Raw genomic sequence first — 14,869 nt, forward strand, 5'->3', positions numbered from 1 at the left:
CAGCAAGCAACGCACGATCTACTACACATTCTCTGGAAAGCAGGATACAAGGTGTCTAGAAAGAAGGCTCAGTTGTGTTTGCCAACTGTCAAATATCTGGGATTCCATATCTCTGAAGGTCAAAGAATTATGGGGCCAGAGAGAAAAGAAGCTGTCTGCCAAATACCAATACCCAAGAATAGAAGACAAGTGCGAGAATTCTTGGGGGCAGCAGGCTTCTGTAGGATATGGATTCCCAGCTACGCGATACTGGCAAAACCTCTGTACGCAGCTATAAAAGGTACAGAGCACGACCCCTTCTTATGGACCCAAGAACAGCAAACGGCATTTGAAGATGTGAAGAAGGCTTTGATGAGTGCCCCAGCATTAGGTCTACCTGATCACACACGACCATTCTACTTATATGTACACGAGCAAAGAAGAATGGCTGTGGGAGTATTGACACAGTACTTGGGATCATGGCAAAGACCTGTTGCCTACATGTCTAAGCAATTGGATGCAGTGGCCAGCGGACTTCCACCTTGTCTAAGAGCCGTAGCTGCAGCCGCCCTGCTAGTAGCTGAAGCCGATAAACTCACTCTGGGTCAAGAACTTTATGTACGAGTCCCACATGCAGTACAGACGTTGTTGGATTACAAAGGAAATCATTGGTTTAGTAACAGCCGTATGACCAAGTATCAAGCAATGTTGTGTGAAAATCCCAGAGTGCATTTAGAGACTGTAAACACCTTAAATCCAGCTACCCTTTTGCCACAACCTACTGAAAGTCAACATGATTGTTTGGAAGTAATGGATGAAGTATTCTCAAGTAGACCAGATCTTCGTGATTTTCCCATCCAGAACCCCGATGTTCAATATTATACCGACGGCAGTAGTTATGTGAAAGAAGGGATCCGCTATGCAGGATATGCAGTGACAACAATAGACAAGGTGATAGAAGCTCGGCCACTGGCGAAAGGAACATCAGCACAAAAGGCAGAATTGATAGCACTGACACGAGCGTTACAATTGGCTGAAGGTTTAAGAGTAAACATCTACACGGACTCCAAATATGCGTTTTTAACCACTCATGCCCACGGAGCTTTGTATAAAGAAAGAGGACTACTGAATTCAGAAGGCAAAGAAATCAAGTACGCAGCTGAAATCCTACAACTATTGGAAGCAGTGTGGGAGCCGAGAGAAGTCGGTATCATACATTGTCGAGCGCATCTGAGAGGAGATGGTGATGTAACCAAGGGAAATCGGATGGCAGATAGTGCAGCTAAGCGTGCTGCTGAATCAGGAAGACAGGAGTATGTGGGGCATATAGCTGCTCTTATACCAACTCCACTGTCCCAATGGACTCCAGTTTATACAGCTCAAGAAGAGGAGTGGTTAAAGACTGAACCAGGAAAGTATTTGGAGAACAAGTGGTATCAGCTAGAAGATGGGAGAATAGTCATACCAGCATCGCTAGCGGTAGAAATTGTCCAAAATTATCATAACGGGACACATTCTGGGAGAGACAGTACTGAAGAATCTCTCAGAAAACATTTCTACATACCAAGATTGTCCAACTTGACTCAGGCCATTGTACGAAGATGTGTAACGTGTGCTAAAAATAATGCAAGACAAGGACCAGTAAAGCCACCAGGAGTCCAGTTTATGGGGGGACTCCCCATGTCCGATCTACAAATAGACTTTACAGTGATGCCTAAATCGGGTGGACATCGTTACCTGCTGGTAATTGTGTGCACCTATTCAGGCTGGGTAGAAGCATGTCCTACTCGTACAGAGAAAGCAGGAGAAGTTGTGAGATTCCTGCTACGAGAAATAATACCTCGATATGGACTACCCTGTTCTATAGGATCGGACAATGGTCCAGCTTTTGTTCATCAGTGCCTACAACAACTGACTCATATGCTTGGTATAAAGTGGAGGCTTCATACAGCATATAGACCCCAGAGTTCTGGTAAGGTAGAGAGAATGAATAGAACTATTAAGAATCAGTTGGCTAAAATGTGTCAGGAAACCCAACTTAAGTGGAACGTTCTCTTACCCATAGCTCTATTGCGAATCCGCAGTACCCCTACCAGAAGGATGGGCCTCTCTCCTTTTGAAATCATGTATGGGCGACCACCTCCCGTACTTGGTAACTTACGGGGGGATTTGAGTCAGTTGGGAGAAGGAATTACCCGGCAGCAGGTTGTAGAGTTGGGTAAGACTATGGAGGAGGTACAGAAATGGGTACAAGATAGATTACCTGTGAATATTTATCCCCCTGTTCATAGTTATCATCCAGGAGATCAAGTGTGGATTAAAGAGTGGAATAATGTACCGTTAGGGCCCAAGTGGAGAGGTCCTTATGTTGTTCTTTTGTCTACCCCTACAGCGATAAAAGTAGCCGAAGTGACTCCGTGGATACATCACTCCAGGGTTAAACCAGCAGCAGTCGATTCTTGGCAAGTTACAGCAGATCCAGAGAATCCCTGCAAGATCCGGTTAAAACGCACTACTCAGTCGGAGTAACGAGGAACTATTGTGGATTACAAATTTTATTGTTACAGGGATTTGGTGTGTGAGTGAGAAGGCCATAATAAAGCCTGTCCGCCCACCGACATATAATTTATAAGCCAGGGAAAGTCTCGAAGGGACTCCTGTGAAGACGAGCAGAACTCCATTCCCTGCAGCCCTTACATCCTGGAAGCTGAGGTGCCTTCGCACGGACGAAGACTGAGGATGACGGCGAAAGATGTGTTTTTGATAGTGTTTATTTATATGTGTTTTTATAATCAGGAAGGTAGAGGTACCGACACTCCTAGCTGTGAGGTATGCATTAAGACTACGAGAACAGGTAACCATATTTCCCAAACCCTAATTTGGCATTCACAATACGAGTGTAAAGGAGATGTATCGAGATGTAGATACCTAAATATAGACTATAGTGTGTGCCATTTAGGAGTAGGAGAACCTAAGTGCTTCAGTCCGGAGTATCAACCTCGTACAATTTGGTTGACTCTCAGGAATGGAGATCCTCAGGGGACCCTAATTAATAAGACGGTGTTAGAATCCGTACATTCTTCGGGTGTTCTGCTATTTGATGCGTGTAAAGCGATATCGAGTGGTAGAAAGCCGTGGAATGTATGTGGGGATCTTAGATGGGAGAGGACGTATGGGTCTAATGATAAATATATTTGTCCCAGTAGTAAAAATAAATATGTGAGTCCTAGATGCCCAAATAAAGACTATAACTTTTGCCCATATTGGTCTTGTGTGGGGTGGGCGACTTGGGGACAGACAGTAGACAAAGACATGATAGTGACTAAGTTGCCGACTAGCCCATATTGTAAGTCTATGGAATGTAATCCCATCCATATACTTATAAATAACCCCGATAAGTTCTTAGACAAATATGGCAATTTATTTGGGTTTCAGATATACGGGACGGGTTTAGATCCTGGGACAGTATTGTTTATAGGGATAGAGACTGATACGGTATCCTCCCAAACTCATCAAGTATACCATTCCTTTTATGAAGAGATGAGTATAGATAATAAGATCCCCCATAATGCTAAAAACCTGTTCATCGATTTAGCTGAAAGTATTGCCGGTAGTCTTAATGTTACCAACTGCTATGTGTGTGGAGGTACTAACATGGGAGACCAATGGCCTTGGGAAGCAAAGGAGGTAATGTCCGGTTCTGAGGCAGTTGACCAACTAATATCTACACAAGCCGATTATCATATGAGTGTTAGAGGTAAATCTGAGTGGAGATTAAAGACCTCCATCATAGGTTATGTTTGCATAGCAAGGAAAGGAATAATGTATAATACTTCTGTAGGAGAATTAACTTGTCTAGGGCAAAAAGCTTATGATGATGATACAAAGAATACAACTTGGTGGTCGGCTTCAAATGTCTCAGAACCATCTAACCCGTTTGCTAGATACGCCAATTTAAAGGATGTGTGGTTTGATTTATCCATCACATCTACCTGGAGAGCCCCAGCAAATTTGTACTGGATCTGTGGTAAGAAGGCCTATTCGGAGTTGCCACAGGACTGGGAAGGGGCATGTGTGTTGGGTATGCTCAAACCATCCTTCTTCTTGTTACCGATTGAAACAGGTGAGACTTTAGGTGTTAAAGTGTATGATGTGAATCATAGGAAGAAAAGGGGACCCATAGAGATAGGCACCTGGGAAGATAATGAATGGCCTCCCCAGCGTATCATAGATTATTATGGGCCAGCCACGTGGGCAGAAGACGGTACCTTTGGTTATAGAACCCCTATTTATATGCTCAACCGCATTATAAGATTACAGGCGGTGGTTGAGATTATCACCAACGAAACATCACAAGCGCTCAATCTTCTAGCGAAGCATAACACCAGGATGAGGACAGCAGTCTACCAAAATAGATTAGCCTTGGATTACCTTTTGGCAGTAGAGGGAGGTGTATGTGGGAAGTTTAACCTGAGCAATTGCTGTCTTCAAATAGATGACGAAGGGCAAGCAATAGCTGAGCTTACTAGCCATATGGTTAAACTAGCGCATGTGCCTACTCAGGTATGGAAAGGGTATAATCCAAGTAGTTGGTTTGGTAGCTGGTATGAGTGGTTTGGAGGGCTTAAGGCAGTGGTAGGTAGAGTCCTACTGATTTTAATGTTGTGTCTACTCCTGCCGTGTCTTATACCCTTAGTAGTTAGGTCTGTGCAAAGCCTGATAGAAAATATAGCAGAGAGGAAGGCTGCTGCACAGATAATGGCGATTTATAAGTATAAGGCTCTAGACCAGGGAGAACCAATGCAGGAAGATGAGTGTTAAAAGATTCACATCATAAGATAAGTCTGGTCTGGTTCATGGTAACTTGCGGTGTATGCAAACCAAGGTTAAGTGATGCCTCAAGTAATTGTGAAATATCAAGAGGCATCAAAGGGGGGGAATGTGGTGGAATCTCGGTAAAAATAAATTTAGTAGGCCGAGATTACCACGTGGCATGTGTACGTGCATATGCTGACGTATCGATCAGTTGGTTGCACGAGGCAAGATACGATCAGTAGTGTACGGAGCATGTGCAAGAATACAGGATGTAGTATTCCCCCTCCTCCATTGTGCTGGACAAGCCATGCGGTCAAGCAGGAAGTTAATTCTTATTTGTGTTGATTGGTCAAGAGAATGTGCGGGTGGAGCTTAATATGGGAGGAGTTATGTGCCTATATAAGGAGCCTGCACTATTGTCCGGGGCTCAGAATTTGCTGTATTTTGGTGACGCTAGTCCCTCTGAGTCCCGATCGGTGATCCAATAAAGAATCTCTTCCTTCCTGAAGAAACCTGTGTCCATCTCTCTGTGCTTGGCTTCCGTCAGTTTCTCCGGTATCAGTCCCTTAAGACCATATGGCAACATGAAATATCTTTCCTTGTAAGCATCAGCATTGCTAAACAGCACTGCTTTTTTAATGCATAAAATATTACATTTTGTAATAAGATCTGTTAACACAAGATTTTTACAAGGGTATAGAGCATCATGGTCCTTAAGGGGTTAACAGTACATTACAAATAGCTTTATGTGATCTCAATGGCCAGTCAGACAAAAAAAGTTATTCTAAAATGCCCCAGACTGGGGGCTATGAGTATCATTGTGTTAGCAGTAGATACTCATTAGTACCACTGAAACATCATCATTAAAAAAGGTCCAATTGGAGCTGGCTGATTGGGACCATACAGCCTGTGAGTGTATCCAGAGGCTAGCACCGATGTTACATACTTATGGTGTCACGGAACACATCTGCACACAGCGTGACACTCTTCTTACACCTATATGAAAGGGGGGCCAATATTCAGAGTAGGGTTTGAGGAGTCAATAACATTTTTATCAATGAATATGAACATATATAAATTAGGAAAAAAAATGAACAACAAACAAAAAAGTAATTTATCTGTCAAAACCTACTCTGAATTTTGGTCCACCCTGTATATGCTAATGGTATTTGGGTTGGAACAGATTCCTACCTAGGACTGCTGCTATTTCACTATCACGCCAACATTAAAGTTTATATGTAGATTATTTTACCACTCCTTTCACACTTTTATATTCATTGTGCAGGATGTTTGATCGCCTAAACTTTTTTGAGTTTAACCAAAACTATCATAACCTACAAAGGGTAATATTTTAATACATCCTTATGTCTGAAATGTCATTTATTAATTTATTGATTTGTATTCCTTAGGTGATGGTCCTTTTCCAGGGGTTATTGATATGTTTGGGGGCGTTGGTGGACTGGTGGAGTTTCGAAGTAGTCTCTTAGCTAGTCGTGGCTTTGCTTCTCTCGCTCTGGCTTATTTTGCCTACGATGATCTACCAAGCTACCTAGGGATCGTGGATCTAGAATACTTTGAAGAAGCTGCTAATGTTCTACTGAGAAACCCACAAGTAAGTTGTAAAGAGATTGTTAATAGGGTTGTAGTCCACAACACCTGGAATGCCAGCTGTTTAATATCTCTTATTATCTAGTGGATACCGTATTGACTGAAATCTAAAGCGCCATTGAATCTAATGCACACCTCCATTTCTGAAACTTAGGAGATAAAAAAGTTTTTTGCTGGCGAATGTAATGCGTATTTATGCAAGAAGATATTACTTTACAACATTGTGCAACAATGAAAATGTTTATTGCCATATACCATAGTAACATTGATGGTACATTGATTTATTGATATGTATTTTCTGTGCACCTATTTAATACAGATTTTTGTATATATTTATGGTTGTGCTCCTTGATTGGGTAGTGACAGAGAACGAGAAACCTTCTAGTCATCCTTTTCATTAAGTTAAAAAATTTGAATGATTAATACGAAAAAGGTCAAATATAAATACCAAAAACCATTCATGGCTGGGACTCCATATTAAAAAAAAAAAAAAAAAAAGTTAGAGGAGATGCCACCAGCATTCTTAAAGGAACTTTATAGTCACCAGAACAACTACAGCTTAATGTAGTTGTTCTGTTGAGTATAAAATCTCCCTTCAGGCATTTTCATATAAACACTGCCTTTTCAGAGAAAAGGTAGTGTTTACATTGCCCCTAGGGACACCTCCAAGTGGCCACTCCTCAGACGGCCACTGGAGGGGCTTCCTGGCTCAGTGCTGCACAGAAGGCAGCAGTGCCGTTCAGCGTCCCCACACTCTGCATGGGGATGCTGAATGTTCCTCATAGAATACATGTTTGTGTTCCTGACCCTATTGTGATCCTTTAAAGTGGAATCCGCATCCTGCAGCAGCACCTTGCTTCATTAGCCCAGCCCCCAATGGACTCCAGGGAAGCCACCATCCTGCTGCTAATAAGCAAAAATGAGGGTGGCCAAAATAACATTATTGTGAATGTGTGTGTGTATAGCAGTATGTGTGTCCAGTAGTATGCTTGTGTGCGTTGCAGTGTAATATTGTGTGTACAAAGCATTGTGTGTGGCGGTGCGTAAGTGTATGTATGCCTGGCATTGAGGTGGGAGTGTATTGGGGCAGTGTGTGTATCTCATGAATGAGTGACTCAGTCTGGAGCAAACCTACATACTATCACACAAGAAACACACAAATACTACAGATATCTTCCCTTGCACATAAATTTTAGAAACTCCACCTCCACCAACAATACACATAATATGACATGCAGCTCCCCATACACATCAACTGACACAATACCACTCACTTACACACTCATATTACCCATACATAACACAAGCAGAATACAACATATACATTTGTCATTTTCATATGAAATAGGACTGACAGACACTCCAAGGGACTTCAAAGAGTCCTGTGAGTCTTCTTTTAGCACAGTGCTGGTAGAAGGTTGCCTACACCTGTACTTGATCCTAAACGACGTGGAAAGTTCTGCTTATTTACCATCTACTGCTCTGTCCATCCCTGCTACTGTGAAATGTGCTTTCCATTTTCACACATGATTTGGTAAGACTAGATTTTATGACATATACTCACTCTTTTATTGGGTTTTAATGGATAAAATAACATTATAAAATCTGATTTTGATAGTCATTTTATATAAAGATGGACAACATACTGTTCAAGCACATGATGGAATCATAGCAGAGTATTTAAAAGCTGATCTTTTGGGGAAACCTCATGTATGATTATAGAATATTGTAATGACTTATGCAACAAATAATGTATCTCTTGCAGGTTTTGGGAGATGAAGTTGGAGTGGTAGCTGTGTGCAAAGGGGCAGAGATCGCACTTGCTATGGCTTCTTATCTGCCGCAGGTTAAGGCCACAGTCTGTATCAATGGAACCAATGCTGTGAATGGCAATTCTCTGAGCTACAGAGATTTACAAATAGATGGGATTCCATATCAAGTAGACAGACTTCTAGTGACAGATTTTGGATCTCTTGAGTTGACTTATACACTGGGAGATACCAAGAAACCAGAATATGAAGACTGCATACTTCCCTTGGAAAAGGCCAGGGGACCCATCCTCTTCTTGGTAGGAGAAAAGGACCGAAATTATGATAGCTTGACGTTTTCTAAAGAAGCCAAAGCCAGGGCTGAGAAGTTTGGCAAGAAGGATGTGCATGTCCACTCTTTCCCAGGAGCTGGTCATCTGCTGGAACCACCTGGAGCACCTTTCTGTCCAGTGTCACAATCTACTTTCTTTCCTCTTCCCCTAACATGGGGTGGAGATCTCATAGCACATTGTAAAGCACAGGAAACGTGCTGGAGAGAGACACAGGACTTCCTCCGTATCAATATAGCAGGCTGTCCTAGGCAGAGTAAGCTGTGAAAGTACGACAATAGTTTGTGGTTGTTAATCAGCATTCACTGTTTAGTACCTAAACCCTTTAATTTTAATTATTTTAGATTTTCGAGCTTTGGACAAAACAAAGGCATATAGACGTTTTAAGTAAAAATAAAGATCTAATATATATATTTTTTAAATGAACAAAAACTCAACTGTCTTTATTAAAATAACTAATATTAATAATAAATGAGGACCCTGCACAAACATGCTTAAAATCTAGATGAGATGGGGTATAATAACACAAGAGGAAGGGTAGTGTAGAAAGAAAAAAAAAAATTACGTAAACGTGTGTGGGAGAAAAAGTTGTAAGATGACAGTGAAATTGACTGTGAAGCCATGTTAAACCACAATAGTAAGAGAAGTACTCAAAGAGATACCATGGTTGAGCAGGCAGCACACAACCTATTTCTACGGAATCCCTCAAACCCAATAACACCAACGAGAACATATGAATAAACAAAGGAAGTTGCACTTAAAACAATAAATGATGATCACCGTAGTGATAAACAAAGAGGTAAAAAAAAACAAAAAAATTACAATGGCACAAAATAATCACCAAAAACAAGTGTCACCACCTAAGGCAAACTCAGAACAAATAATATATAAATGCAGCAACCTACAAGGATCTCTGATAAATAAAATAGAATAAAAGATGTTGGTGCGCAGATAAAACCTTTTTAACCTTTACACAAGGGTCAGTGCAAAAGAAGTGACAATGTATCTGGAATTTCCAGAGATATAAACTTAACATCTGTTAGTGAGGAAAAGGTTATGCCAATGTCACACTGTGCAAGAGTGCAAAATCATATTCAATAAAACAAAATTGTATATTTGCACTTTTTATTTACAACGTAGAGGAACGGCGATGGGCAGTACGTATGCCCCCCAGCTATGTTAATATTTTTATGGCGTATTGGGAGGAGACTTTTATTTACTGTGACCATGACTGGGGGGCACAGGTGCTAGCCTATCGCCGTTATATTGACAATATGTTTTTTATTTGTAACGGTACTGAAGATAGTTTTAAGGATTTAATATACAATATAAGTCCCTTGGAGATTGTTTTTTTATTTTTTTTTTTATTTTTTAAATCTAAGGATTTATGTAGAGGGGAATCCCTAAAAACTAGGATTTTTTAAAGAAGGTTGACACCAACGGTTATGTCATATACAGCAGGGGACACTACTTCCCCATGGCTCAATGATATCCCTAAGGAACAACTCCTCAGATTAAAGCACAATTGCACAGAAGAGAGTGTGTTTTACACACAAGCCCAAAATATATTGGGTAAATTTGTAGAGAAAAAATATCCTGAAGACATTTTGGGAAGGGCTGAACATAAGTCAATTAAACGAATAATAAATACATTTTGGCCAATCTCTAAAGGAGATAGAGACCTAGGGGAAATACTACCCTTATAATGTTTAGAGGGGCACCCAATTTTAAAAGTTCTTTAGTCAATAGCTATTTAAGAGATAAACCAAAACGAGGTATTAACAACTGCTTTGGGGGATGTGACTGGATTTTATAGATGTTAGATGTGTTTGAGTTGTAAAAATACACATCAAATAGGAAATGGAACACCTCACAATTTCAGATCAGAAGTAACAAAGACTGAATACACAGAACATATTACATGTCATAGTAGTAATGTCATTTACCTGTTACAATATCCTTGCAAATTGCAGTACATTGGAAGAACTACACGCCCATTATATAAGAGGATGTGGGAACATGTATATAATATATGTAAAGGGGTAACCAGCCATAGTGTCTCTGATCATTTTAGGCAAATGCACAATCAGGACCCCACGGGCTTAGTGTTTATAGGAATTAAAAGCGTTTTTAAACACTGGGGAGCATATATATTTTGATTTGTTTAATGTTTTCTAATTTTCTGTAGTAAGGATTTTTACTTTTATCATATCATATTCCCTATTGCAAGGGCACAAAAGTAATAATGTGATTATTTCATTTCTAATATTAATGGCTTATGAGATATGCCCCATTTCTTACTATAATATTTTTTTATTATAATATTTTTAACACTCAATGAGTTTTTCTAACTTGATTTTTGTGATTTGTATTTTTATGTTCTACTCTACTGGGTGTTTTTATTACACATTTGATTAGTTGCACAGTCACAGTGGGACTGCTTTTATTAGGATAATGTGATTATTCACAAATTTAGTTGAATTATTATTCTGTCCATAGAAACTGTATTGTAATACAGTGCCTTGCAAGCGTATTCACCCCCCCCCCTTTAAAGATTTGCATCCTTTAATTTACAGAACATGCCCAAAACTTTGAAGATGTTTTTTTTATTGTGAAGCAAACAACAAATAGGACAAAATAACAAAATAACAGAAAAAGTCAATGTGCATAACTATTCACCCCCCTAAAGTCAATACTTTCTAGAGCCACCTTTTGCGGCTTTGGATAAGTCTCTGGGAGCTTGCCACATCTTACCACTGGGATTCTGCCCATTCCTCCTTGCAAAACTGCTCCAGCTCCTTCAAGTTGGATGGTTCGCACTTGTGAACAGCAATATTGAAGTCTAACCACAGATTTTCTATTGGATTGAGGTCTGGGCTTTGACTAGGCCATTCCAACACATTTACATGTTTCCCCTTAAACCACTCAAGTGTTGCTTTAGCAGTGTGTTTGGGGTCATTGTCCTGCAGGAAGGTGAACCTCCGTCCTAGCCTCAAATCACGCACAGAGTGGAACAGGCTTTGCTCAAGAATGGGAGACTGAACTGCACCCGGAGATACCCAATACTTGGTTCTCCGGTGCAAGGCGGACCGCACTGCGACTTGTGGCCTGTGCGGGTGGGAGCCGAGGAGAGACGGCCGCTCTCCCCGTTCTCTGGCTGACAAGGAGGCACCACAGTATTTAGCACCATTCATCTTTTCCTCAACTCTGACCAGTTTCCCAGTCCCGGCTGCTGAAAAACATCCCCACAGCATGATGCTGTCACCACAATGTTTCACTGTGGGGATGTTCTTTGGGTGATACGATGTGTTGGGTTTGCGCCAGACATAGCGTTTTCTTTGATGGCCAAAAAGTTCAATTTTAGTCTCATCAGACAAGAGCACCTTCCTCCATACATTTTGGGAGTCACCTACATGCCTTTTCGCAAACTCAAAATGTGCCATTTTGTTTTTTGTTGAAAAGTGGCTTTCTTCTGGCCACTCTGCCATAAAGCCCAACTCTATGGAGCGTAAGGCTTATTGTCGTCCTATGTATACTCCAGATATTCCAGTCTCTGCTGTGAAACTCTGCAGCTCCTCCAGGGTTACCTTTGGTCTCTGTGCTGCCTCTCTGATTAATGCCCTCCTTGCCCAGTCCGTGAGTTTTGGTGGGCGTCCGTCTCTTGGCAGGTTTGCTGTTGTGCCATGTTCTTTCCATTTGGTTATGATAGATTTGATGGTGTTCCTGGGGATCATCAAAGATTTGGATATTTTTTTATAACCTAACCCTGACTTGTACTTCTCAACAACATTGTCCCTTACTTGTTTGGAGAGTTCCTTGGCCTTCATGGCAGTGTTTGGTTAGTGGTGCCTCCTGCTTAAGTGTTGCAGCCTCTGGGGGCCTTTCAAAAAAGGTGTGTATATTTAATGACAGATCATGTGACACCAGTGGCATACACACAATACATGGGGCCCCGGTGCAAAACTGACCCATGGGCCCTAGACAAGTTAGTTCTCCTACAGATGTGTTAAACATTATTCCTTTTCTTGCTATGCAAACATAACCTATAATGGAGGTCTTTAATCGCCACTCAGTTGGTTACAAGACTACCAGCAATACTCTCGGCTAAATCAATAAACAAGTTCTTAGCATTATGGGGGATCTTATTTTCCACACTCATCTCCTCATAGAAGGAATGAAAAACCTGATGAGTCTGGGTTGCCACAGTATCGGTCTCTATTCATATAAATAATATTGTCCCAGGATCCAAACCTGTTCCATATATCTGGAACCCAAATAAGTTCCCAAACCTATCTATGAATCGTTCTGGGTCATTGATAAGTATATGGACTGGGTTACACTCCCTAGACTTACAATATGGCTTGGTAGGCAACTTAGTAACAATCATATCCTTATCTACTGTCTGTCCCCAAGTTGCCCACCCCACACAAGACCAATATGGGCAATAATTATAATCCCTATCTGGGCATTTTGGATTTACGTACTTATTTTTACTACTGGGACAAATATACTTATCGTTAGACCCATACGTTCTCTCCCACTTAAGATCCCCGCATACATTCCACGGTTTTCTACCACTTGATATCGCCTTACATGCATCAAATAGAACACCCGAAGAATGTACGGTTTCTAATACTGTTTTATTTATTAGGGTCCCCTGTGAGTCTCCATTCCGGAGGGTCAACAAAATTGTATGGGGTTGATACTCTGGATTGAAGCACTTAGGTTCGCCTACTCCTAAATGGCATACACTATACTCTATACCCAAGTATCTACACCTTGATACATATCCTTTACATTCATATTGTGAATGCCAAATTAGGGTCTGGGAAATATGATTACCTGTTATAGTAGTCTTAATGCAAACCTCACAGCTAGGTGTGTCAGTACCTCTACCTTCCTGAATAATAAAAAACATAAAAATACACATTATCAAGAGCACTTCTTTCGACGTCTTCATCCTCAGTCTTCGACCGTGCGATGGCACCTCAGCTTCCAGGATGTAAGGGCTGCAAGGAATGGAGTTCTGCAGGTCCTCTCTTCCCTTCACAGAGGTCCCTTTGAGACACCCTGGCTATGTCACGTGGGTGAGTGGTCTGGCTTTATTATGGCCGACAAAACACTCACTTACTGATCTCTTTAAACACACTTGTAATCCCAATATCTCCTCGTTACTCCGACTGAGTCATGCGCTTTAACCGGATCTTGTAAGGATTCTCTGGATCTATGGTAGCTTGTCAGGAATCTGCCGCTGGTTTTTTTTTTTTTTAACCCTAGAGTGATGAATCCACGGAGTCACTTCTACAACCTTTACAACTGTTGGGGTAGATAAAAGAACAACATAGGGACGTTGAGTTTAAAAGTTATCTGGGCTTGAAGCTTTGATAATAGATCTCGTCCTAGAAGCTGAACTGGACACTCCAGCATATATAGGAACTGGTGCTTAACAAAATGGCCTCCTAGAATACAAGTATGACTCCTGAGAATTGGTCTAGCAGCGCTTTTCCCAGTAGCTCCTATCATAGTTATAGTCTTCCTGAAGGAGGAGCAACTAGGTTAGTTACCACGGAGTACTCAGCACCAGTGTCAATCATGAAAGAGCTCCTCTTTCCCTCTATTGATACATCGACCATAGGCTGCACTCGGCTAAAGGGGGATGGAGCCCAGTCGGTATCAATAGTCTTCCATGACAGTGTCAGCCAGACCGACAAAATCTCTATCTTCTCTATCCCTTAATCTCTGGGTAGGGGAATAGTATCTACTTCCCTGAACACCTCCTCTGTTACTACTGTCATTCCCTCCAAGACTTTCTCTATAGCCACATCTGTAACCATCTCGTAACCTTCTCTCTTGTCTTATCTATAACTTGCTTTATATTCCCTCTGTGGGCAGTCACTTTTCCAATATCCTTCCTCTCTACAATACGCACAGTGATTCCTACTTCCTCCCTGTGGCGAAACCAGCTTCGCCACTGTGAACTGGAGAGGCCTGGTTGCTAGCCTCCTGCCCGCTGACTATGGCCCCTGGACATATTGCACTTTAAAAACTATATTTGGGCATGTAATAATTTATATTGCTGCTACTGGCCCTTTAAAATCAGCGATGGACATTTTGGGACTACTGTCCCTTTAAGACTGTGAAGCATATTCTATTGTACTGCCTGAATATTGTATATGTATTCATGTGTTAAGTTTAACCTGGGTGATATGTATGCAGCATTCATCTGATTGTTCGGTAGAATCACTCCATTCATTATATTGAGTGAAACTACCGAACAACCAGACCACCCAGGAATAAGTGTGCCTCCAATTACCGTTTGCAACAATGTTGCAAACAGGTAATTGGCAATCCATGTAATGTATTCTTTGT

At 41.2% G+C, this 14,869-nt stretch overlaps 1 protein-coding gene across 4 annotated transcripts in view; it reads left to right on the plus strand.

The window, feature by feature from the left end:
* The window catches only part of LOC134612454 (acyl-coenzyme A amino acid N-acyltransferase 1-like), a 35,654-nt gene extending 26,758 nt beyond the window's left edge, over positions 1 to 8,896 (plus strand). For all 4 annotated transcript variants that reach the window (XM_063456813.1, XM_063456815.1, XM_063456814.1 and 1 more), the window contains 2 exons: positions 6,204 to 6,406; positions 8,168 to 8,896. In XM_063456813.1, the coding sequence (XP_063312883.1) occupies positions 6,204 to 6,406; positions 8,168 to 8,767 (803 nt within the window). In that variant the 3' untranslated portion in view covers positions 8,768 to 8,896. The remainder of the gene's footprint in view (positions 1 to 6,203; positions 6,407 to 8,167) is intronic.
* Positions 8,897 to 14,869: the final 5,973 nt, after the last annotated feature.

This window comes from Pelobates fuscus, chromosome 5, assembly GCF_036172605.1.
Source record: "Pelobates fuscus isolate aPelFus1 chromosome 5, aPelFus1.pri, whole genome shotgun sequence".
NCBI classification, from domain to species: Eukaryota; Metazoa; Chordata; class Amphibia; order Anura; family Pelobatidae; genus Pelobates; species Pelobates fuscus.